Here is a 25,930-nt window from a genome sequence, read left to right on the forward strand (position 1 = left end):
GTTGTCTGCTAGTGTTTAAAACGTACCGAAGTCCTTGAAACACATCAAAGTTCGTGAGAACCCCAACAAATGGAATCTTCCAAGATAAGGCACACGTGTAAACAGTTGTGAACGAATATCAATATCTGATAACGCGAGATAAGGCTGCAGAGATTTCTCGCGGCTTCTAAAGGCTAATTTTGGCTGAAGTATATGCAGCTTATCCAGCTTCAGAGCATGCACCGAAAGTGTGAAGATTTCGGTTAACTGACTTGTTTAATGGAAAGACAAGCAGTTATCTGATATAAATCTGCTTCTAGCTTTGACAAAAGCAAAGAATGGGTGCAAAGGTTATTTTCTTTTGTTATACATTAACACCTCACTGACAGTCATGTTACCAGGCGCGCTTCAAGTTAAGAGATAAGTGGAAGAAGCAAATGATTTCGGCATTTTTGAGACACTTGTTCTAACATTCGGCCACAGTTTTTGATTGCTAAACAAGGAATTTCTGAGTCCGATTGAATAGATACGAATTGGACCATAATTCGCTATGTATACTAGACAGCTGGTTTAGTGTGAATCTCAGTAAGAATGTGTAGGAACATATTGAGCTGATAAGACATTGGCTGTAACGCAGACGGTTTGTTTTTGAAACATCATAAAAGTCAGTTTATAGGCAAGCTTGGTAATACTAGTAACGTGAATCATTTTCGTTGAGAAAATATGTAGCGCGCAATTTTAATTAAGCATACATTCTCCATTTCCTTACAGATGCTGTTCTCACTGTCGCTGGCGTTCCACTACACAACACTGTTAGTTTATTGTAACGTTTCTCTTTGACATACTTTTAGTTTACGATTTAACGTCGCTATAACATCGAGATCAGTAGAAATGGGACTCAGCCTTGGCGGTGCAAACATGGGCAAGTAAACCGGGAATTTGGCTAAAGTGATGTAGGGGAAACACGGAGAACATACAAGGGGCAGTCAATAAGTAATGCAACATATTTTCCTTCTCGGCCAATTTCGGTTGAAAAACTGCGGAATTAGTTGTGGGGGATCGTGGAATATCCCGCTTTAGTCCCTATAGTTACATGATGTTCCGATAGGGGACTTCGCTAGAAGTAGTCTTCAAAAAGATGTTTCTAACGGAAGTGCGTTGCAGCCAGGGAACTGTCACTGAGTTCTTTTGATGGAAAACCAGAGCATCGCATATATTCATAGGGGCTTGGGAATGTCTACTGAGACCTGGCAGTGAAGAAAAGCACGAAGAAAAGCATGAAGAAAAGCACGAAGAAAAGCACGCAGAAAAGCACGGTTAGTCGATGTGCGAGGTATCGGTCATGATCGCAAAAAGATCGCGCAGACCTATCCGATCTCCCGCGTCCCGGTCGGCCGCACACAGTTGTGACACCTGCAATCTAAGAACGTGCGGACATTCCCATTCGAGATTATCGACAGATAACAATCTAATATCACGCTGCACAAGTGGACGTCTGTGTCATGGCGACGGTGTTCACGAACGAGGGCATTGACTTTGTCGACGTTTTAGTCACTTCTTGACGTTGAGGGGCGTCTTGAACGGTGTTGGTCTTCAATTAGCATTTCTCCACTAAGCTCTAGTTTTACTTAGGAGAGCATCCTCATAAGCTGTCTTACGCATTACAGCAGTTTCCGCGGCCGATTTGTCCGCAACCGCGCTGCTGCTACGGTCGCAGGTTCGAATCCTGCCTCAGGCTTGGATGTGTGTGATGTCCTTAGGTTAGGTAGGTTTAAGTAGTTCTCTAGGGGACTGATGACCTCAGATGTTTAGTCCCATAGTGCTTAGAGCCATCTGAACCGTTTTTGACCGGCCGATTTCCCCAAAAGGAAACAAAATTTCCCAGTTGCGCGTTGTTCTCGACAATCTGCCACCACGTTTTCGCCGAAATGGAAAAAAGTTGTTTTACGAGGTGCATTCAAGTCCTAAGGCCTCCGATTCTTTTTCTTCGGACTGGAAAGAGATAGAAACATGCGCATTGTTTTAAAATGAGGCCGCGTTCATTGTCAATACGTCCCAGAGATGGCAGCGGCGAGAATGAGAACTGTTTTAAATACTTAAAATGGCGACGTTTTCCTTACTTGAACAGCGTGCAATCATTCGTTTTCTGAATTTGCGTGGTGTGAAACCAATTGAAATTCATCGACAGTTGAAGGAGACATGTGGTGATGGAGTTATGGATGTGTCGAAAGTGTGTTCGTGGGTGCGACAGTTTAATGAAGGCAGAACATCATGTGACAACAAACCGAAACAACCTCGGGCTCGCACAAGCCGGTCTGACGACATGGTCGAGAAAGTGGAGAGAATTGTTTTGTGGGATCGCCGAATGACTGTTGAACAGATCGCCTCCAGAGTTGGCATTTCTGTGGGTTCTGTGCACACAATCCTGCATGACGACCTGGAAATGCGAAAAGTGTCATCCAGGTGGGTGCCATGAATGGTGACGGATGACCACATGGCTGCCTGTGTGGTATGTTGCCAAGCAATGTTGACGCGCAATGACAGCATGAATGGGATTTTCTTTTCGTCGGTTGTGACAATGGATGAAACGTGGATGCCATTTTTCAATCCAGAAACAAAGCGCCAGTCAGCTCAATGGAAGCACACAGATTCACCACCACCAAAAAAATTTCGGGTAACCGCCAGTGCTGAAAAAATGGTGTCCATGTTCTGGGACAGCGAGGGCGTAATCCTTACCCATTGCGTTTCAAAGGGCACACGGTAACAGGTGCATCCTACGGAAATGTTTTGAAGAACAAATTCCTTCCTGCACTGCAAAAAAAAAAAGTCCGGGAAGGGCTGTGCGTGTGCTGTTTCACCAAGACAATGCACCCGCACATCGAGCTAACGTTACGCAACAGTTTCTTCGTGATAACAACTTTGAAGTGATTCCTCATGCTCCCTACTCACCTGACCTGGCTCCTAGTGACTTTTGGCTTTTTCCAAAAATGAAAGACACTCTCCGTGGCCGCACATTCACCAGCCGTGCTGCTATTGCCTCAGCGATTTTCCAGTGGTCAAAACAGACTCCTAAAGAAGCCTTCGCCGCTGCCATGGAATCATGGCGTCAACGTTGTGAAAAATGTGTACGTCTGCAGGGCGATTATGCCGAGAAGTAACGCCAGTTTCATCGATTTCGGGTGAGTAGTTAATTAGAAAAAAAATCGGAGGCCTTAGAACTTGAATGCACCTCGTACTAAAAAAAAAAACACTTACGGGCGAACTGATGCACTCACAGCGGCACAACTTTGCACACTAACTCAGGTGGCATGACCGTAACAGACATCTGGTCACACAACGGGTTCCCCCCCCCAACTCTCCCCGCCGCAGCGGCGCGATTCCCTTTACTTTAGTGTCCCCCCCCCCCCCCCCCCCCTCGTATAGTACACACGCACTGTGGGTATCAGAAAAAAATGGTAGAATAGAAAAATAATTCCAAAAGTACTGCGCAGCGTGGATTAAGAATCCAAACAGCTAGAAATCTGCAACTCAACTCCTCTCCAATTTACAAAGGTACTGGGAACGAGACAGGCGGGACCCTTATATGGCTGGAACAACCACGCTCACTTGCAAAAGTCTGATCTACAGTTTCAGACAAGAAGTGTGTTTCTCGGAGCTAAAATTCACACTAGGCGAACAAGCAACAAGAGGGCAAATTCTGTGGGCCAAATCAGCTACCATGTGTGACTAGATTACCACACGAAAAATTAATCAATTCAGGAAGACTTAGGTGAGCACTACACTAAGAAAGGACATAACCCCAGAAAGGCGTTGTATACACACAAACTTCCCAACGCCCCAAGTCAGTATGCCTCGCTACAAATTCCAGCTTCGGGTTCCACTTGACACAAAGAGAGGAGGACGTCGCCGCCCAAGCATGACCGGTTCCAGCTCACTACTCCCCATGGCAACGCCACGCTTCTCCGATCGCGACACCGCCACCACGCCTCCTAAGCGAACAATGCACTCTATAACGTGGCCGCGAACTCATGCAGACAAGTTGAACAGTTTGTAAAAGGAAATGGTGCCGACACGGCTCACTTCACCTTATCCGACATTCCGTAAGGTAAAAGATTGACTCGAACGCTTAAAATACACACAATTTTTTTTTCTGTAGCGAATCTGAAACCAGTCGTATCAGCCCAATCGTCTGACCTCCAAAGTATTGTCTATAGTTGATATATAATATTGGTGAGGCTGAAGGAATAACAGAATCCAGCATAGTCGTCAACAAATAAGGAATTTTTGTCTGGGCTTTTTATTGTAGAAGAGAGTACTGGTTAAGGTAAAATGGGTTCAAAAATGGCTCTAAGCACTGAGAGACTTGACATCTGAGGTCATCAGTCCTCTAGCCTTAGAACTACGTAAACCTAACAAACATAAAGACCTCACACACACACCCATGCCCGAGACAGGATTCGAACCTGTGACCGTAGCAGCCGCGTGGTTTCAGACTGAAGCGCCTAGAACCGCTCGGCCACAGGGCCGGCCGTAAAATGGGTGATGGTGAAGACACTGCCCTGTGGAAAACCGTTCTGTTGTGAGAAACGGTAGCAGTACATGTCACCGACTCGACACCAGAAATATTGTTCAGCGAGGAAGGTACGCAGCTGTATGGGGAGCTGCTCACGATATATCCATTCATGCGCTTGAGGGACAATGTTATCTCTGCTGGTGGTATCGTATGATTTCTCCAGATCGAAGAAGATACCAATAAGTTGCTGTTTGGATAGGAATGGATCTCGTATCGCCCTTGTTGAGTATAGTAAACTGCCAGGTGTGAAATGGTATTTCTGAAACCCAGATTGGAAACGGCTGATCAATCCCTTTGTTTCGAGAGTTCTCACTGGGCGTCGGTTTATCATACGCTCAAGGGTCTCTCCAAGACAGCTTGTGAGCACAACATTCCTCTAGCTGTCTGGAGACAATGTGTCCTTCCATGGCTTGAGACGTTGTGTAATCATCGTTTCCTGTTTCGTTAGAGATGCATAAGACAGCTTCCGCCTCCACGCTTGTATCATGAAATATTGAATCCTACCGGGTCCTGGAGCACTGTCAGGTGCACCATTTCGCACAAACTGCAGCTCCCACACGGAGAAGTAACAGTTATAATACTCTACGTTTTTCAACGAGAAGTCTAATCTGTTTTTTCCTATGTGCTGCCCGTGTTGGCGGAATCTCACGCATTACCAGCAACGTCTCTGCCTCGTGCTGTATGCCACCTTCTGTTATTTCCCCTTCCTCGATAGGGTCATTCATACACGTTAATTTCTAGAGCATTTCCTCACGGAATCCTCTCCCACTCCCCTTATCCGTTCATAGCTTGGCTCATTCCTAAACTGATTATCTCCTCTCTGCTATTTGCCTTTATACCAGTACTTATCAAGGAAGGCCTCAACAAATTAATTAAATGTTTTACGCTCTCCTGCCCTTTTAGTTCTCGAAGAAAGACTTCCCCCTCTAGTAACCTTTACTTGTAAATAATTTCTCCTTTTCTGACCAACTTGTAGTCAACTCCCTTAGAGCTTTCACAAAAATTACTAGGTGCACATCTGGCTTGAACTAACAATTAACAGGTCCTGCCCTTTCTCCTAAACCAGCAACCGCCTCATATCATGTTGTCCCTAGAGTAGTTTATCTTATTTCCTGCTTATCTACAGTCTCCACCTCCATCTCTTTAATGGCGCGGTTTATCTTGTCTTTATACCCAATCATTTCCTCCACAGCACACTTCTTCACTTCTCTTTCCATCTGATATAGTGAACACTGCATCAATTTGTTTTATTTCTCAACTATTGCCGTACTCTTATTATTCTCATTCAATTTTACGATTGCATTTTCCAGGTCTCCTGCTAATGATTTGCTACCTTCTGCCACTTTCTTCGCTATTTCAGCTATCTCCTTCCCAAAAATAGATTCAACTAATTTAATCTTGGAATCCACAATCCCACAAATTGCCTGTTCCACTTTGGTAACTCTATGGTCTGTTTCTATTCTATAGCACTGTATTTTATCATCTTAAGTCTCTCCTTCAACTCCTGTTTTAATTCTTCCTGACTATTATTAATTTCTCGTTCAGCTTTCCCAACTTTTTATTTAATGTGCAGTAGTTCTCATCACTCTCCACGGTTAATTCGTCTGATTTTTTAACCAATACGTTACAGAATTCCTCATTTCTCTTACCAAGTTCTTCCCATCATCTTCTGTTATCATTTAACCACTCCTCCAAATCCATTAGAAACTGCATAATCCTGGACTCCCCACCTCCATTCTTTCCACCTTCTGGAATGTCTTCTTTGTTGTCTACCATATTTTTATCAAAGATTCCATCATCCACGCTAAAAAGATTACAAGGATCATCTCCTTGGCTTAAATTTAGATTTTCCCATGCCTCAGCCGCTTTTAACACCAATGCAATTGCCATACCCTCAAAATTTGTACCAATGTCAGATGAAATGGTCCCAACCAATTCACAAATAATGCATTGAGATAAGACACAAAGTAGCTCACATATATTTACACGAAATATCGATCAGTTACAAATCCAGCCCGAGAATAGCCACAAAACCAATATCACAGTCGAAATGTTTCTATGGTGCCCTAACATACACGGAATAGACGAGAATTACAATACACCGACAAGATATTTATTTTTCCTATGTATACTAAATTTCTATCTCCTGGAAAAAATGTGCTCACCGTTTCCCCACGTGGTCTGGTTGTCGTTTCTATAGTAACAGGTCTTTACCCCTACAAATTCTAATAACACAGCAGTAACTTTGTACTGTTACATAAACATAGCATTTATAATCTTAACTGCAATGTAATCAGCAAGTTTTAATCTCAGTATCTCTAAACATTAAACTCTGACCTACTCTCCCTCACGAAACAGAATTCCAATTAATAATTAATAAATTAATTAATTATTAAGAATTAATAAAGGCACACTAATAGCCCTAAACAAGCAACAATTTTTTTAATGATTTCTACGCAAAGCAACAGTGACCACATTTAACACAATAGTAAAAGCATTAAAAATCATTATACATTGACGTTATTGTCTCTGAAGAAACAAACAATCCCAGTAGAGTTATTATTAACAAAGACATACTAATAGTTCTATACTAGCAACAAGTTTTACGATTTCTACGCAACTCAACTGTGACCACATTTAACACAATAGTAATAGCAACATCTGGGAAAAATTCTAAGCATTTCATCCGTATCAAAGTTTTGTGGATCCATGTGCTAACCAATAACTACGCTCAAGGCGTGCCATGTGTAACGTCTTGTTACTTTTTTCAGCATACCTGGCGTTGTCGTCGTATGTTTCTCCGCCTAGGTCAACATACTCGAAACTTGAAAATGTCGCATCGGCACATTGCCTTGTTACTTTTATTTTCAACGCCAACCCGAGACATGTCCCTTTCAGGGATTCGTACTGATGGACAGATTAAACAACAAATACAGTTTTTTGTTTCAGATATGCTTCACACAGTACATATTTTAACACAGTAGTACATTGGAGTAAACATGCCACTAGAGCACTACACACACTATATTACAGCATACTGATAATTATTACTTTGGAACCGACTAATTACAACAGAGTAAAACATAATTTTTGTGCCATACGCATTTCACCACTATTGTTTGCAAGGCATCTTCAGCGACCGGGAATATGCACATGTTTTTGTTGATACTATTAGTTTATATTTAGGGTATTGTATGTATAGGTTATGAAAAGTTCTGGCACTTATATTTGCTTTTCTATGATGTAGTAAAGTTCTACTTACAAATTTCGTGGATGCTGATCTACATGTGTTCTTGTTTCTTTCGTACAGCTGTTCTTCGTCTGATAATTGACATTTGAAATTTCGTTTTCACACTTAACAGACGGTCCCCAAGCATCCTAATAATCATCAAAATGCCGTAATATTATACACCACTGAGAACGATAGGACTACAAAAGTTGAAGATTTTGCTGATTACTGTCAGAAACGCGTTGGCGCACCTCTTGCCCTTATGCAAGCAGTTATTCAGCTTGGGATGGTTTGCTAGAGTTATTGGATCTCTTCTTGAGGGATATGGTACCAAATTCTGTCCGGCTGGCGCGTTAGACATCAAAATCCCGAAATGGTTGGTAGGCCTTGCCTATAATGCACCAAACATTCTCAATTAGGGAGAGATTCAGCGACCTTGCTGGGAAAATTGGGGTTTCGCAAACATGAAGATAAGCAATAGGGACTTCCGCCGTGTGCAGGCAGGGAAGATCTTGCTGAAATGTAAGCACAGGATGGCTTGCCATGAAGGGCAGCAAATCAGAGCGTAGAATATCGTTGACATACCGCTGTGCCGCAAAGGTGCCGCGGAAGACTACCAAAGAGGTCCTGCTATGAAAAGAAATGGCACGCGATCAAATACTCCTGGTTGTTGGGAAGTGTGACGGGTGACAGTCATGTTGGTAGCTCACAGTTTCCTGGGCCGTTTCCAGACACGTGTTCGCTGATGATTAGAGCTCGGTTCGAAGCGGGATTCGTTACTGAAGCAGTTCTACTCCAGTCAATGAGATTCCAAGCCCCAATGGGCTGCGAAAATGTGTCTGAACATGCTCCAGACAGCGGCTACATATCAGCCTGCGTGAGCATATGACCTGACAACCAGGAGTGGTGGTCTGGGATGCCATCTCATTTCATAGCAGGACACATTTGGCTGTAATCCGCGGCATCCTTACAGCACAGCGGTTTGTCGACCATATTCTAGACATTTCGTTGTCCTTTATGACAAACCATCCTGGGCTTACATTTCAGCAAGATAATATCCGTCCACACACGGCGAGAGTTACTACTGTTTGTCTTCGTGCTTGCCAAACCCTACCTAGGCCTGCAAGGTTGTTGGTTCTCTCTCCAGTTGAGAACCTATCGAGTATTAAGGGTAGGGCCTTCCAAACAGCTCAGGGTTTTGACTACCTAAAGTGCCAATTGGACAGAATTTGGCACGATATCCCTCAGAAGGACCTCCAACAATTCTATCAATCCCAAGCCGAATAACTGCTTGCATAAGGACCAGAGGTGGACCAATGCATTATTGACTTGTTCAATGTGTGGAGCTCTTCCTCTTGAATAAATCGTCCAATTTTTTTCTGAGATCATGGTCATTTGTTTATCTCTACATGTACGTCACATCTAGATCTGCCGATTTCCGTCTGATTTGGGCAATTGCATCGTGTTTTTAGAATGTATATTACCAACTTAACACTTTCAAAGTCGCACCGATACAGATATCACTGTCCAGCGTAATTTAAAAAATATATTTTCAAATACAGAAAAAGTACACTCCTGGAAATTGAAATAAAAACACCGTGAATTCATTGTCCCAGGAAGAGGAAACTTTATTGACACATTCCTGGGGTCAGATACATCACATGATCACACTGACAGAACCACAGGCACATAGACACAGGCAACAGAGCATGCACAATGTCGGCACTAGTACAGTGTATATCCATCTTTCGCAGCAATGCATGCTGCTATTCTCCCATGGAGACGATCGTAGAGATGCTGAATGTAGTCCTGTGGAACGGCTTGCCATGCCATTTCCACCAGGCGCCTCAGTTGGACCAGCGTTCGCGCTGGACGTGCAGACCGCGTGAGACGACGCTTCATCCAGTCCCAAACATGCTCAATGGGGGACAGATCCGGAGATCTTGCTGGCCAGGGTAGTTGACTTACACCTTCTAGAGTACGTTGGGTGGCACGGGATACATGCGGACGTGCATTGTCCTGTTGGAACAGCAAGTTCCCTTGCCGGTCTAGGAATGGTAGAACGATGGGTTCGATGACGGTTTGGATGTACCGTGCACTATTCAGTGTCCCCTCGACAATCACCAGTGGTGTACGGCCAGTGTAGGAGATAGCTCCCCACACCATGATGCCGGGTGTTGGCCCTGTGTGCCTCGGTCGTATGCAGTCCTGATTGTGGCGCTCACCTGCACGGCGCCAAACACGCATACGACCATCATTGGCACCAAGGCAGAAGCGACTCTCATCGCTGAAGACGACACGTCTCCATTCGTCCCTCCATTCACGCCTGTCGCGACACCACTGGAGGCGGGCTGCACGATGTTGGGGCGTGAGCGGAAGACGGCCTAACGGTGTGCGGGACCGTAGCCCAGCTTCATGGAGACGGTTGCGAATGGTCCTCGCCGATACCCCAGGAGCAACAGTGTCCCTAATTTGCTGGGAAGTGGCGGTGCGGTCCCCTACGGCACTGCGTAGGATCCTACGGTCTTGGCGTGCATCCGTGCGTCGCCGCGGTCCGGTCCCAGGTCGACGGGCACGTGCACCTTCCGCCGACCACTGGCGACAACATCGATGTACTGTGGAGACCTCACGCCCCACGTGTTGAGCAATTCGGCGGTACGTCCACCCGGCCTCCCGCATGCCCACTATACGCCCTCGCTCAAAGTCCGTCAACTGGACATACGGTTCACGTCCACGCTGTCGCGGCATGCTACCAGTGTTAAAGACTGCGATGGAGCTCCGTATGCCACGGCAAACTGGCTGACACTGACGGCGGCGGTGCACAAATGCTGCGCAGCTAGCGCTATTCGACGGCCAACACCGCGGTTCCTGGTGTGTCCACTGTGCCGTGCGTGTGACCATTGCTTGTACAGCCCTCTCGCAGTGTCCGGAGCAAGTATGGTGGGTCTGACACACCGGTATCAATGTGTTCTTTTTTCCATTTCCAGGAGTGTATTATAAATGAAATTTTTTAATACTAGTAAATATCATTGACTGTTTTCTTTGATGAGGATTATCACAATATTACATGTTTCAACTGCTACTCCTACAGTTGCGTTTGTGTCCTCCAACATTCCAAAAAAGGTGGATACATGGAGGCCACAATATACAACGCGTAACATGAAAACTAATGTACTTGCGAGAAGCAAGTTCTCGTCGACAAGTGTTACGTCTCACGTAGCGAGACGGCACCATTTTGTAAGCGCTCAGAATCAGCAGGGAGTACAACGATACGTGGTGCCCATGAACAACCACCGAGTGTCAACCTGACTTACAAGCAGTGTCCGAAAGTGTAGGCAATCAAAACACAAAAGTATGAAAGCGCCACAGGGTGAAGACATAACAACACATAAATGCAGACGAGTGTAGGCTGGGTAAATAAGGACCAGACCAACGCTAGTATACAACTGACTCTGCGTGGTCGAGCCATAAAAGCCACAATTCCAGAGGCACAGCCCAATGTACACGACACTCACGAAGCTCAGGGTGGAGTGCAAACAATTTCTCGTCTGACGTGTCCGCGTCTGGTGAGGATGTCAAAGCTGGAGTAATGGTATCTGAATCCCACACCACTGGTTAGGGATAGAGCAGCTGTCTGTGCAATATGCTTCCAGTTGGGCTTAATGAATCAGTCATCTTTGTCTCAGGAGTTGGTTGGGCTATGGCATCTTTCTGAGATGCCAAAGTATCGCCCTGTTTATCAAAATAAAGTCAATATAATTTTTACAGATGTGACGCTAACACATGCATGCTCTTTAAGAAGTAGATTGTGGCTGAAAAACGTTACAAAAAATAGTACACCCTTTTAGAGGTTTCCAATTAACTCAAGATTTATTGTTGCAGCAGTACATATGGAGTACAGGAAATTATTATATTTACAGATCAGTAGCACAAGCGTTTTGGGTACGGACCCATGCTGAAACACACATGAGTAGGTAGTGTAAGCTCTATCGGCAACAATGCAGGTGCTGAATCTGGCATCCAGTCGATCATACAGATGGTGAATATTGTCCTCGGATATGTTATGCCACGCCCGCTGGACGTGTTCACGTAGGTCTGTTGTCGGCTGATGAGTTGCATGAGTCACATCTCGTCGCCCCACAAGTGATCGATTGTTGAAAAGTCCAGAGATCGTGCTGGCCAGGGAAGTTGCAGCATCTCTTGCACAGCACATTGAGTTCCGCTGGCAGTGTGTGAGTGAGCATTGTTATGTTGGAACAAAACATCACCTTCCTTTTGCAAGAAAGGCAAAATAATGGGTCTAACAACATTCTACATATACCGAACTCTGGTTAGCGTCCCCTCTAGAAACACCGAAGGTGAACGAGAGCTGTAGCTTTTCGCACCCCAGACCATGGGGCAGGACTAATGTGCCATGGACAAATGCACTCTGAGATAGCACTGACCAGGTCTACATCGTACGCGCAAACGACCATCACTTGCGTGCAGGCAGACTTGGTTTCATCGCTGATTACCACGACATGCCATTTCATCTTTCAAGTCATCCTCTGACGGCACCAGTCGAGACGTGCACGTCAGTGCTGTGGTATCAGTGGAAGACTGGCTAGAGGTGTTCGTGCCCATAGTCCCAATCCTAATTACTGGTTCACACTAGTTCGTGTTGACACATATGCCCTCTCATCTGCGCTGCGATAGACGATCTGCCACTTGTAACATCATAGATTAAGGGTCGACCTGCGACAGCAATCGTACAACTTGCGTACGGGCCGCTAGACGCCGCCGTGAGCGCTAAGAGTGCATTGCGATCGCAGGCGTGCGTGTTGCGTACGGGCCGCGAGGTGCCGCCACGAGCGTAACCGTATATAAGTGCCGACGGAGTTCGGCCAGCTCTCATTTTGTTGGCATCTCATTTTTGCCTATTCTCTTATTTGCTTTGCTCTTATTCGTTTATGGCTCATGTTATCGTGCTCTTTCAGCCATTCTGATTGTTTTGATTTACTCCCAATTGAGTAGTGCTCATTTTGGCATTTCACTTTTGCATATTTCTCATTTTGCTAATAATATGCTCCTTAGCTTTTCACAGTTGAATTGATTAACATAGTCTCATGTACTGTTTGTTCATTTCAGCCTGTTCATGTTTTGATGTTCTTTAAATACTGTAATAATTATCGGAAGGATTTCTTCCCTTAAACTTGTGTAAAGTATTCTCGATGTAGGATTTGTTCTGTGACACAGGTGTAAGGTTTTGAATATAAATTATATACGAAACTGTGCTTTAAAAGGAATTTAGTTTTTCAGTTTTTACTACATCAGACGACAATTTTGTGATATGAGGAACAAATTTGAGGGCCGAACCCATGGAAATAGTCTTAAGTGAACCCCTTTAAAACTAAAATTTTGCGTGACACTGAAAGATGTAACACTATAGGCACCGCATATATATATAATGTCACACACTGCTGCACTTACAATACGACGATCCTGGCGGCAGTCTGGGCTTTGTGGACGTCTACGGGTGTGAGAATGTTCACGTCACCACTGATGCCAGCTTCGTTGCAAACTGACGCAGCACGACCAACTTGTGGCAATTCTCCAAATGGACCATCCTGCCACTCGGAAGGTCATAATTTTAACCCTCTCGAACTCTCTTAGGAGGCGCGAGTGTGCCTCTGTGAAATGATTACCTACTGGCTTCACACGTAAGCGCAACATTGAACCTTCTGGCTGTGAACATCCCTAGTGTAGGGTAGACACAGATGGCGCTCTAGTAGCTGTGCCACTACGATATCTGTTGACAGACGACGTTGAAACCGATTATCTTCCAGGTGGCAAATGCTGTCGTCAGATCAAAATCGACATCGTCTTTCCAGATGTACTAATTTTTTCCGGCAGTGCATTTGCAATACAATAATCAAAAGCCACAATGCATCATTAATTCCTCGATTCTACAGCATACGCATAGTAAATTTTTAAGACTATAACATAGACATAGTTAATCTACACTGATTTTACAAACATTTGCGTGTCATTAATTTTTATTGAAATTATTCATTTACACTAAAAACACGTGACTATGGCCTCCCGTTGGGTAGACCGTTCGCCGGGTGCAAGTCTTTCGATTTGACGCCACTTCGGTGATTTGCGCGTCGATGGGGATGAAATGATGATGAGTAGGGCAACACAACACCCCGTCCCTGAGCAAAGAAAATCTCCGACCCTGCCGGGAATCGAACCCGGGACCTTAAGATTGACATTCTGTCGTGCTGACCACACAGCTACTTTTTTTTTTCATTTTGTTCGTTGTTGATCGATGTGTGTGGTCGTTGCTGACGTTACATGACTTCCGTTCAAGTTCGTTTGTTGATCCTGCCATTCAGTTTTTATTACAGGGGCCAACCGGCTCTCTGACCGAACACGCTGAGCTACCGTGCTGGCTCTCATTTTGTTCGCTTTCGTTCGTTGCATCTGTTAGGGGCGGACGTCGTAAGACACCCGTTTAAGTTCGTCGTTGATCGGTTAACTCAGTTTTTTTTATTACAGTGGGCAGCTAACTCTCTGGCCGAACACGCTGAACTACCTTGCCGGCGCGGACATTCATTTATACTGATAATAATGCATCAACCTAACGTAAGAGTTCTGTAACTCACATTACATGCTTTTGTCAAAACTGAACTTTCTGTGTTAATTCTCTGCTATTCATAACCAAACATCGAGAAGCATGCAATAACTCAAGAAATTCTTACTTCACCTTCTTGAAATTTTGCTGATTGTATCTCTTTACATCTGTCACAACTTAATGATAGAAATGCTACATTAAAAACAAGTATTATTGCTGTTGAACTGTTGTACAAGGAACACGCTGTCATGTAACTGTGCTGGACACTATCATAATCTCACCGAATGGGCGGCACAGACCGAACGCAGAACGCCTCATAAAAATCAGTTATTCTTCTTTCTGCTGGTCTTAACGTGTATATTCGTGGAGTCGGAATGTTAGTCTGCATTAGGTGATGCTACTGGTAAGTGGTGGCCGGACACCACGGCTGAACCCATTCCTATTTGGCGTGCCTCATACCTGGCTGTATCTTCTACCGTGACGACTTCCCTCCCCTAAGTTAAGTGATCACTATAATGACAGGAAGGACATCTGGCCACAGAGTTAAAAATAAATAAATTAATGAGCCAAATCATGAAAACTGTGGACCCCATACTGTGGGACAAATGCTAGGAGGTAGAGGGAGATATAGAGTTTAAAGGAGTGATTTCCCAACTCAAAATATTGAACTTTAACTCATTGAAATTTTGACAATGTTGCTCGAAAGTGAAGTAATTGTCTTTCTTATGGGCAATTTTGTAGATACTCTGTTTTGAAGCTTTTCTCTCACATATGTTAAATTAAAAGTTTCAGATTTTCCTTGAAAGGTCATTCCATGCTAAAAAAAAAAAAAAAAAAATTATGGCAATTTAAAATAGAAGGGACGCTAATCTACGTTTTTATTAGGTCAGTGTGGATATTGGTTGAGTTTCAATCTTTCTACTTGCAATGTGCATGGACAAAAAAAAGTCTTTGTGTCTATTAGTATAGTTTATTACACTCAAGTGCCAGGTATGCTACATTTCGTCTCAGTTTTTTATTTCGGGTCACACTCCAAGGACGGTGTAACGTTCCTTCCCTCCAACTGTCTTTCAGATTGCTTCGAAAAAAATCATTGACAAGATCTGGATTTTTATCGTCTACTGGAAGTAGAGCATGTTTTATCGAAAATACACTCCTGGAAATGGAAAAAAGAACACATTGACACCGGTGTGTCAGACCCACCATACGTGCTCCGGACACTGCGAGAGGGCTGTACAAGCAATGGTCACACGCACGGCACAGCGGACACACCAGGAACCGCGGTGTTGGCCGTCGAATGGCGCTAGCTGCGCAGCATTTGTGCACCGCCGCCGTCAGTGTCAGCCAGTTTGCCGTGGCATACGGAGCTCCATCGCAGTCTTTAACACTGGTAGCATGCCGCGACAGCGTGGACGTGAACCGTATGTGCAGTTGACGGACTTTGAGCGAGGGCGTATAGTGGGCATGCGGGAGGCCGGGTGGACGTACCGCCGAATTGCTCAACACGTGGGGCGTGAGGTCTCCACAGTACATCGATGTTGTCGCCAGTGGTCGGCGGAAGGTGCACGTGCCCGTCGACCTGGGACCGGACCGCAGCGACGCACGGATGCACGCCAAGACCGTAGGATCCTACGCAGTGCCGTAGGGGACCGCATCGCCACTTCCCAGCAAATTAGGGACACTGTTGCTCCTGGGGTATCGGCGAGGACCATTCGCAACCGTCTCCATGAAGCTGGGCTACGGTCCCGCACACCGTTAGGCCGTCTTCCGCTCACGCCCCAACATCGTGCAGCCCGCCTCCAGTGGTGTCGCGACAGGCGTGAATGGAGGGACGAATGGAGACGTGTCGTCTTCAGCGATGAGAGTCGCTTCTGCCTTGGTGCCAATGATGGTCGTATGCGTGTTTGGCGCCGTGCAGGTGAGCGCCACAATCAGGACTGCATACGACCGAGGCACACAGGGCCAACACCCGGCATCATGGTGTGGGGAGCGATCTCTTACACTGGCCGTACGCCACTGGTGATCGTCGAGGGGACACTGAATAGTGCACGGTACATCCAAACCGTCATCAAACCCATCGTTCTACCATTCCTAGACCGGCAAGGGAACTTGCTGTTCCAACAGGACAATGCACGTCCGCATGTATCCCGTGCCACCCAACGTGCTCTAGAAAGTGTAAGTCAACTACCCTAGCCAGCAAGATCTCCGGATCTGTCCCCCATTGAGCATGTTTGGGACTGGATGAAGCGTCGTCTCACGCGGTCTGCACGTCCAGCGCGAACGCTGGTCCAACTGAGGCGCCAGGTGGAAATGGCATGGCAAGCCGTTCCACAGGACTACATCCAGCATCTCTACGATCGTCTCCATGGGAGAATAGCAGCCTGCATTGCTGCGAAAGATGGATATACACTGTACTAGTGCCGACATTGTGCATGCTCTGTTGCCTGTGTCTATGTGCCTGTGGTTCTGTCAGTGTGATCATGTGATGTATCTGACCCCAGGAATGTGTCAATAAAGTTTCCTCTTCCTGGGACAATGAATTCACGGTGTTCTTATTTCAATTTCCAGGAGTGTATATAGCAGGTCGAATAAAATCCCTAAAGTCGAGGCAAGTAGTAAAATAAGCTAAGCACTAGACGAGAGCCTCACTTACTCAAGAATATGAATAAACGAGTATACAGGGTGTTCTGTAATTCCTGTGCCAAGCTTCTAGAGAGGGCTTAGTAGACGAGTTTTGGTAAGGAACCCGTGTGGAGAAATATACAGTTTCGAGGGTCTTGCTTCACGATACGCACACAGCGGAGACACTAAGCCCTGACTTGAGTTCTGCAGGAGCCAATGACATGGGTAATGTTTGGAGCGAAGACAAATTCAGGGGAGTGAGGAGTTCTTTGGGGGCTGCAATTCTCCAAAAACTACACCTGTTTCTTTTTTATCTAAAGAGAGAGAGATTCTTTGCAACATAGCTTTCACACTAGACAGTCTCGAAGATTTTCTCGCTGTTGTAGCTGGTATTACAACAGATTAAGGCAACACCTTCGATTGCTCTAGAGAATTTGGAAACTGCACCGAGATACAAAATTTCTATGAGCCCCAACCCCCTCCCGCCAGTCCAAAATCCTGGATTCGACTCGTCATCGGTTTCTCTTCTATATGAAGAAGTACGTCCTCTTCAAAAGAAAGAGTTTTCCACGTCCACGGAGGACTAGTCAACCGTCCTAGCTGCGAACGTACAATTTCCCGCAGCATTTTTTGCAGTCGGACGAAAATGGTATATCACGTCATAATTACAACATAGACTGACGACGTCGCCATCTTCTCAGCGTGTGTTCGTACCGTGAAGCGAAAGATCTGAATGTGATTTGATCTTCAAACTCATTTTCTATCCATACGGTACATTTCGGAACATGGTTTCCTTATCAAAACTTTATGTACTATGACCCTTCAACGACCTCTAGAAGAATAGGAATTGCTAAACATTCGGTAGGTTCCAGTGATATGGCTGATAGGCTTCACTTCTGCGCCGGTTATGAAGTCTCAACACGACGTCAGCTAAGCTTATTTGAGGACACATCTTTAGAAGGTCGTTACTGCGTCGATATACTCTACATTAATTTGAAATTATCCTTTGCATTTTTGGAAATTTAAGAAACTTTTTCGTATTTTCTCAGATATTGCTCCTGAAGATAAAAACGTGAAAGTAAGCGCTGGAAGCCATTTATCATGGGATTCTATGGTCGATGAAGCTTCTTACTGCAGCATAAAGAAGCCAGACGGAACTCATTATGAAATGTTTGCTGGTTACTGCAAAGTGGACATAGATAAAGCTTATTATGGCGATGCTGGTGCATGGACTGTTTCACTAGGCTTCGATGGCAAAATGGAAGAGGTTGAGGTGACAGTAAACGTGGAAATTGAAGGTAATTTCTATAATTAATTATCCTTCAATGATACTTATTAATGTTCCTTTACTCTCACTATTTTATAGCCTAGCATGTCACACGATACTCCTATTAGGCAAGTAGCAAGAGAGTTTATCTCAGTAAAACATATTTCCTAGCCTATGTGTTTTACACTATCTCACATTCAATGGACTGCCTTAGATCATGGAGAGGGATGATGTTATTTGGATGAGGAGACTTTGACGAAATGACACTATGACTACTGCACTTAACATTCTTCTTCTTCAGTAGCGCTACAGCCCTTGGTGAGCCTTGGCTTCTTCAACAATCTTCCTCCACACTACTCGGTTATTTGCTGCTCTTTTCCATCCCCGGACTCCCATACTGGTGATATCCATTATTACCTCGTCGATCCATCTTCTTCTAGGTCTCCCTTTTCGCCTAACTGAATGGATCACACCTTTCATCATTTTCTTTGGAATGCTATCCTTTGCCATTCTCTCCAAGTGTCCTAGCCATCGTATTCGCTGTGATTTCACAAATTTTACTATGTCCCTGCCTTGTATTTACTCTTGTAATTCGGCATTGTAACGTATTCTCCAGCCTTCTTCCTCCCTTATTGGCCCATAGATTTTGCGTAGTATTTTCCCCTCAATGGTTCTTAGTACATTTTTATCGTGTTCTGTCAACGTCCATACAACTAACCCGTTTGTGATAACTGGGCGGACTAGGGAATTATATATTAGCAATTTAGTTTTTCATGTAACAAGGCTATTTTTGAAAAGTTGCATATTTGCAAAGTAAGCTCTGTTTCCTGCTTGTATTCTTTCCCTTATAGCCTTTCCAATACTGTTATTTGTTATTACGGCTCCCAAGTAGTTAAAAGAGGACACTCCTTTGAAGCATTTCCCATTGATGTTTAGGTTTTTAGGGGTTCTTCTGGCCTCAGATTGTGACATTACCATATACTTTGTTTTGTTTTCATTTACTATAAGGCCAATCTTTAAGGCTTCTGTTTCCATTGCCCAGTATATTTCTAGGAGCTTTCACTTGTTCTGCTAAGGACCTTTACTTTTGCTCTTGTCTCTGTCATTGTCATTCTGCTTCGTCTTATTAGTTTAGCATATATACCAACTTCTTTCAGTACTCTGTATAGTTCTTGCTGGTTTATGCTGTCAAAGGCTTGTTAAAAGTCGATGAATAGGAAATGCAGATCTATATCATATTCATAGAACTTTTCCATCATTTGTCTTATCACAAATATTTGATTGGTTGTTCCTCTGTCTGGTCGAAAGCCACATTGATATTCCCCTAGTATGCCTTCTGCACATTTCTGTATCCTTTCGTTTAATATACTTGTGAAATTCTTACAAGGCATGCTTAGGAGTGTTATACCTCTATAGTTTTCACATACTGTTCTGTCCCCTTTCGTATAAATGGGGATTATTATTCCAATTTTCCAATTATTCACTTAACATTGGGGTTTATTATATCGTTTGTTAAACGATAATTCAAAGATATAACTCTTTAAATATGGCGTAATTCGGTATTTAGTGCTTCAGCCCAGTACAAGAAAATAATAGAGAAATGACATCGAAATTTCTCTCCAGGACATATCTATATTTCCTTGCCAGGTCATATCTGTACAAAATTTCCATCGTCTCCATCAACAACAACTGACTGTCGTGGCTGCTGTTGTGTGACCATTTATAGCATTTAGCGAACTTGTGATTGGTCGGTGTACAACACTACGTCATGTTATCAGAGATTTTGTCCATGTCTGCACCTGTAGCGCCACTTCCGTCATATGGCCGCAAACAATGCAGCGCAACTGCCTGTGTTTTCTCAGCGCTGAGAGCTCGCTTCCACGCACCACTAAGGTTATAGCTGTTACCTCAGTTGCAATAGATGTTGTACGTAGTAATTTCTATTTCTTCTTTAATAGCTGAATCCCGGTATGCAGAAACGTGGGGCAATATTTTAGTTTCATGAAATATTATTCTGTTGATTTTAACAATCACGTGATGTACCTATTGCAGAGTCTTGTACCACAAGGAAGCAAGGAAGAGGAAGTTGTTATGGGTGGCCGGTATCATCTTTGTACAACACAAAAGCACACGTGGATTAATATGGTTCTTTATTTACATGAACCAGTCAGCGGCGGTGGCTTAAATACATGCTGTCAAGAGGGCGTTGGCGATGTGGGTGTGTCTCTGGCCTCTCGCATGATAGGTGTGCTAGATCCAGTGCCTAGTAATCGATCTTCGCGCTTCTTATTTGTCGACCAGTGTTGGCGACAGCTTACACCAGTATATCTATTGTGATTCTACCTTGATGTGGTGCTACATCTAGCAAAATAGGTAGTGTCATGAGAAGAAAGTACACAAGTCCTAATTTATGACCACCTAAAGAGATAAAGAAAATATTGTCCCTGGCTAAGGTCAGACTCAGCCTCAGAATCCCTGCAATTTACGAGATTCATTTTGAGTGCTGAAGTGACTACGTCAGTCAGTGTATGTGTGCTATTACCAACCTCTATTCAGAGTAACAATGGCATAATCAAAATCGAGAACTCCAGAAATCAGCAATTGCTGAGCATACTTTCACAAATAAATACTGTATAATATTTGATGAAACTGAAATTTGTCCCATACATCTGTAAACTAGGACCCTGTTGTTAAAGAAAGAGTATAAACTGGAATGTGTGAAAACGTGCGCAGAATCCCAATCTGAACCCAGTGGAACACCTCTGGCATGAGTTAGAATGTGGACTTCACTGCAGACCCCAGGGTCCAACATCGCTACCTTGTTTAGTTTAGAGGGCTGCCATTCCTCCATAGATATTCTAACAGTTCACTGAAAGTGCCTCCAGCAGTGTCCACGCCATCATAGGGATGAATGGTGTATACACCCCTTATTAAAGTGCCCTAATAGATGATCAGATAGTGTCTGTTTAATACAGCATACTTCAGCTTCTTGCCTACGTGGATGGGCTTCTGTCCAGGTAAATGGAAATGCCGTGTGGCTTGGGCTTCCCGTCATGTAGACCGTTCGCCTGGTGCAAGTCTTCAGAGTTGACACCACTTCGGCGATTTGCTTGTCAATGGGGATGAAATGATGATGATAAGGATAGCACAACACCCAGTCCCTGAACGGAGAAAATCTCCGACTCAGCCGTGAATCAAACAATTCAGTCGCACTGACCACTCGGCTACCAGGGGCGGACTGTCCAGATGACCTGTAGGGACACAGCCGGCCGGAGTGGCCGAGCGGTTCGGGGTTACAGTCTGGAACAACGCGACCGCTACGGTCGCAGGTTCGAATCCTGCTACGGGCATGGATGTGTGGTATGTCCTAAGGTTAGTTAGGTTTAAGTAGTTCTAAGTTCTAGGGGACTGATGACCTCTGCAGTTAAGTCCCATAGTGTTCAGAGCCACCTGTAGGGACATTCCAGCTAGGAAAAGGCTCCAAGTCACCGACTGTCAATACAAGCTACCGATAACAAATACGACACAGCTACTAGATTCCCAGATAGGATCTAAAAAACCGCAGGAAGTTGAATAAGGCAAAAGAGAAAGGAAAGATTCCCCTGTAAGAGAAATAAGACACACATAATGACTTCCTGAATCTGTACGAAAATTTACTAGCGTGATAAAATTCTTGAACGAAGTAACATTTCCTGTGATTCATTTCTATTTCATTTTTATTTCGCGTGTTGCGACATTTTGCATGTGTAGCTATCCTCGAGTAAAATGTTTAACGCCTTAACGAGATATACTGCGTGATAAAAAAAAGTGAAACTTCCAGAAGAGAACTGGGAATGGGTTGAGAGAGGGTATGTGACACTATTACAGTTATTGCATAATGGAGTCAAACTATCAAAGATCATTGCAATACGAGCTCCCTTACCAGTGTGGCATGGATTCAGCTGGGAAGGGTGTCAAGCAGTTAAATATTGTCCTGAGGTAAGCTGATCCACGACGGTTGTAAATGGTTCTTGACCATGCCATTGTAAAAAAAGGCGGTTCCGGCACTGAGACTTCTTAAAACGATATTTTAACACTTTTCTGTGCATTTTAAAAGTGCAAATACAACATTTGTACTGGTAGAAAATATAATTCTATCTACCACATCTCAAAATGTGTGGTTCTAATTTTTTTTGTCAGAGGTACTGGTATGGAGTACCAGTGTGTGCCGTCACAAATTAAGCACTGATTCACGGATTCCAGCAATGGGACGGAGTTAACGTCCAAGCTGGTTCCACACGTGTTCTTGCTCTGAATCACGCAGACAGTTCTTAGAGACACGTGGCATGAGTGGACGAGCATTGTCCTGTTGGAAAATGGCATCTTAATACTATCGCATGAGAAGTAACACATTAGGACACAGAATGATAACCGTGATGTATTCACAGTTGCGGATATGTACCAACCACCATCAGCTGTACAACGGAAGAACGACAATGAATATTTGTGCCAGACTGGGATCCGAACCTAGATTTTCCACTTATCACAAGCGGTCACCTTTACCATTAGGCTATCCGAGTATGAGTGACGGTTAGGCCCAAACTTTTATATGTCGTCAAGCCTGTGCCCAGTCTGGACAAATTTTCATTGTCGTCATTCCATTATACAGCTGATGGTGTCCACATTCGCAGCTGAGATAACAGTTCATATATTTCATAACATTACTGAAAAGAAGAACCGTATTACGATTTTCTGCAGTGAAACAAATTATGAAGATCGAATGCACTGTTTCTGATGCTCTACCATCTTCGGTTTCGGTGCCAGTGATGTCACTCAGCGATTGAATATAATTATACTTCGATCCACTCTCTGACTTTGTGTATAAAACGTTAATAACAGTCACCCTGTATATCAGTTTCAGTCCATTACTCGTTAAGACCGTAGTTTATTCAGAAAACATAAGTCAAGGAACGCAGTATCAATCCGGGCGCCTTTGACACGTTTAAAATCCCCCCAAACGATGCAGATGACGCTGAGACAGGAATTTTAATATAAGACACATGGGGTCTCAAATGTCGGGAAATACCCCAGAAATGGACGAGAAATGTTGAACACATGACGTCACCAGATGATTTATCTTGGCGCACGAGCAGCGGTCGGTCGGGCTCGGGCGTGAAGGGATGACAGAGCGGTGCAATGCATTCGAGCAAACGGTGCAAATTTCGAACACCTTTTGTAAATGTGATCTGTTGTAAATGTAGAAGTCGTAAAATAATTGTTCTCACTGTAAACATGTAAAATATGTTCTTTATGTTGTTTTTCTTTCCTTTTGTCCCATATTTTTTCTTTACAGATATTATTTAGTACAGAAAACGTAGGTCATTTACCGGTAACGAAGCAATTCGAAACCTTATTTACTTGGGACACAATAAGGTAGTTTTTGTTGTATTGTATTTTGCAATAAACCAGGGGAGACCGCGAGACCTCAAAACAAAATAACAAATCTTACCTCCATGTAAACACACAACTGCCTACACAGTGAAAAAAATACTGCCTGCCAGACGCAAGAATCAAACAATGAACCCCATGTGGTAAAGTCACTCGCATAGGTCCTGAACCACATCAATGTGAAAACTTGATGACGATGGGATGATAAGGTGCGACAGACCGATAGGCTCAAACTGCGATAAGGTGCATCATCTGGTGTGATCCATTTTTAAGATATTTCCCGACATTTACGACCCTATGTGTCTTAAATTACCTGTCTGTGTCATCTACACAACTTGGAGGTTTTTAAACGTTAACAAGAATCACTCTGTATGTAAATGTAATTTCGGGAGTGCCCCAAGAAAGTGTGATACGGGACTGTTACTCTTTACAATATATATAATTGATCTAATGGATAACCTTGGAGAATCCATGAGGCTGTTTGGAGACGATGCTTTGACTATAGGAAAGTTACACCACAAAAAGACTGTAGAGGAACAAAGAAGGATCTGCAGAGGGACGGGCGGCTGATGCTGAACACATTGCACAAAAAGAGGAAAAGAGACCCCACCACTGTCCTATTACGCTGTTGGCAATAAGACTTTGGAAACAGTTTAAACAGTAAAAAATGTCTCAGAGTAATTGTCCAGAGTGACCTACAATGGAATGACCACATAAAACTGTTGGAAGAGAAAATGCCAGGCTGAGATTCACTGGAAAAATGTTAAGGAATTGCAATTTATCACGGATGAAGCGTTTAACAAAATGTCTGTAAGACCGATTCTTGAGTATCACTCGTTAGTCTGGGACCTTTTCCAAACTGGATTAATATAAGAGAGACAGAAGAGCCCAAGAAGAGCGTCAGATTTTGACACAGGATCGAGTGGCAAGTGCGAGAGCGTTTCAGAGATGTTCGACAATGTCCAGTGTCAATTGCTGCAAGAGAGACGTTGCGTATCTTGAAGAAGTTCACTGGTAAAATTCTGGGAGAGTACGTTCAATGAAAAGTCGCCCACCATATTACTTCTTACTACATATATCTTACGAAATGATTGCAGTGAGAAAATCAGAGCTCATACAGATGTTTACCGACAGCCATTCTTCCGACGAATCATACGCAAATGGAATAGGTAAGGAAGGGGGGGAGAGAAAGATGACAGTGGTATTTGTGGCCTCTACGAAACACCGTAAAGCAGTTTGTGATGTATAGATGTAGGTGGTAAGTGAAATACTGATTATGACGAATGCACGCATCGATTGTTTACTCTGTAAATGCATGATGTCCATAGAAGTGTGTCCCAGTCACACTTTTTAATAATATCAGCTATAAGCGTTGTAGAGTGTTGGTTCAAGGTCACAGTTAAAGAATAACTCATAGAGTTTTAGATAAGCACTTGCTTTGTATTTTCCCCACTTGCAGTACCACATACCCAAAATGGTGATTCCTGAATGTAGTGTGTTTTGTGTTCTGCAGTTTGCTGAAAGTGAACCTGTAATATCAGTTCAATTGTTTCACTTAAAGTTGAACTGTGATCCTCCATATGGCAAAAACTTATGCAATATCAAAGGGACTCCCCAAAGTTAAATGTTTTCTGCACTCTGTCCTGACGTCAAGAGCACAGGCCGTTTTTTTTTCCGCTGAAGCTACCGTAGCGGGAGTGGCTTATCAGAATATGTTCCAAGAATGGGTCTGAATCCCCTTCCCATTGAAATCTCTTTGTATGAGAGAAGACCATGACCACTGGATTGGTCATAATGGTCAATAAGACAGAGCTCTTTTGTGCAGGACTTCAGTCACACGATCTTGCACCATGAGATCTTTTTCCTTTGGGGGTTTATAAAAGCTTATTTCTGCATTCCAACGTTACCTAATGATTTTCCACAGTTGAGATACGGAACTGAAGACAGTATTGCTTTCATTACTCTGGATTTGTTAACCAAATTGTGGGAAGAATTGGATTTTAGGTTGAACGTGTGCCATATAATTAAAGGTGCGCATATTGCACTTTTGAAAGAATAACTTGGTTAGTTTACCTTCTGTTTGATGTACGATTTGTTGAAAAATTTCTAAATTAACTGTTACAATACACCATAGTAACTAAGGCATTCTTTTACAGACACCATATATATTGTCAGAGCTGTGATACTTTATTATAATCATAGTTCTTAAACCTATAC

The 25,930-nt window shown here is 43.8% G+C and overlaps 1 protein-coding gene across 1 annotated transcript in view; it reads left to right on the forward strand.

The window, feature by feature from the left end:
* Window positions 1–25,930, forward strand: part of LOC126474761 (uncharacterized) — a 197,167-nt gene that overhangs the window by 125,382 nt on the left and 45,855 nt on the right. Inside the window, exon 4 of the mRNA XM_050102237.1 lies at window positions 18,069–18,317. Coding sequence (XP_049958194.1) covers window positions 18,069–18,317 — 249 coding nt within the window. The remainder of the gene's footprint in view (window positions 1–18,068; window positions 18,318–25,930) is intronic.

This window comes from Schistocerca serialis, chromosome 4 (genome assembly GCF_023864345.2).
Source record: "Schistocerca serialis cubense isolate TAMUIC-IGC-003099 chromosome 4, iqSchSeri2.2, whole genome shotgun sequence".
Lineage (NCBI taxonomy): Eukaryota > Metazoa > Arthropoda > Insecta > Orthoptera > Acrididae > Schistocerca > Schistocerca serialis.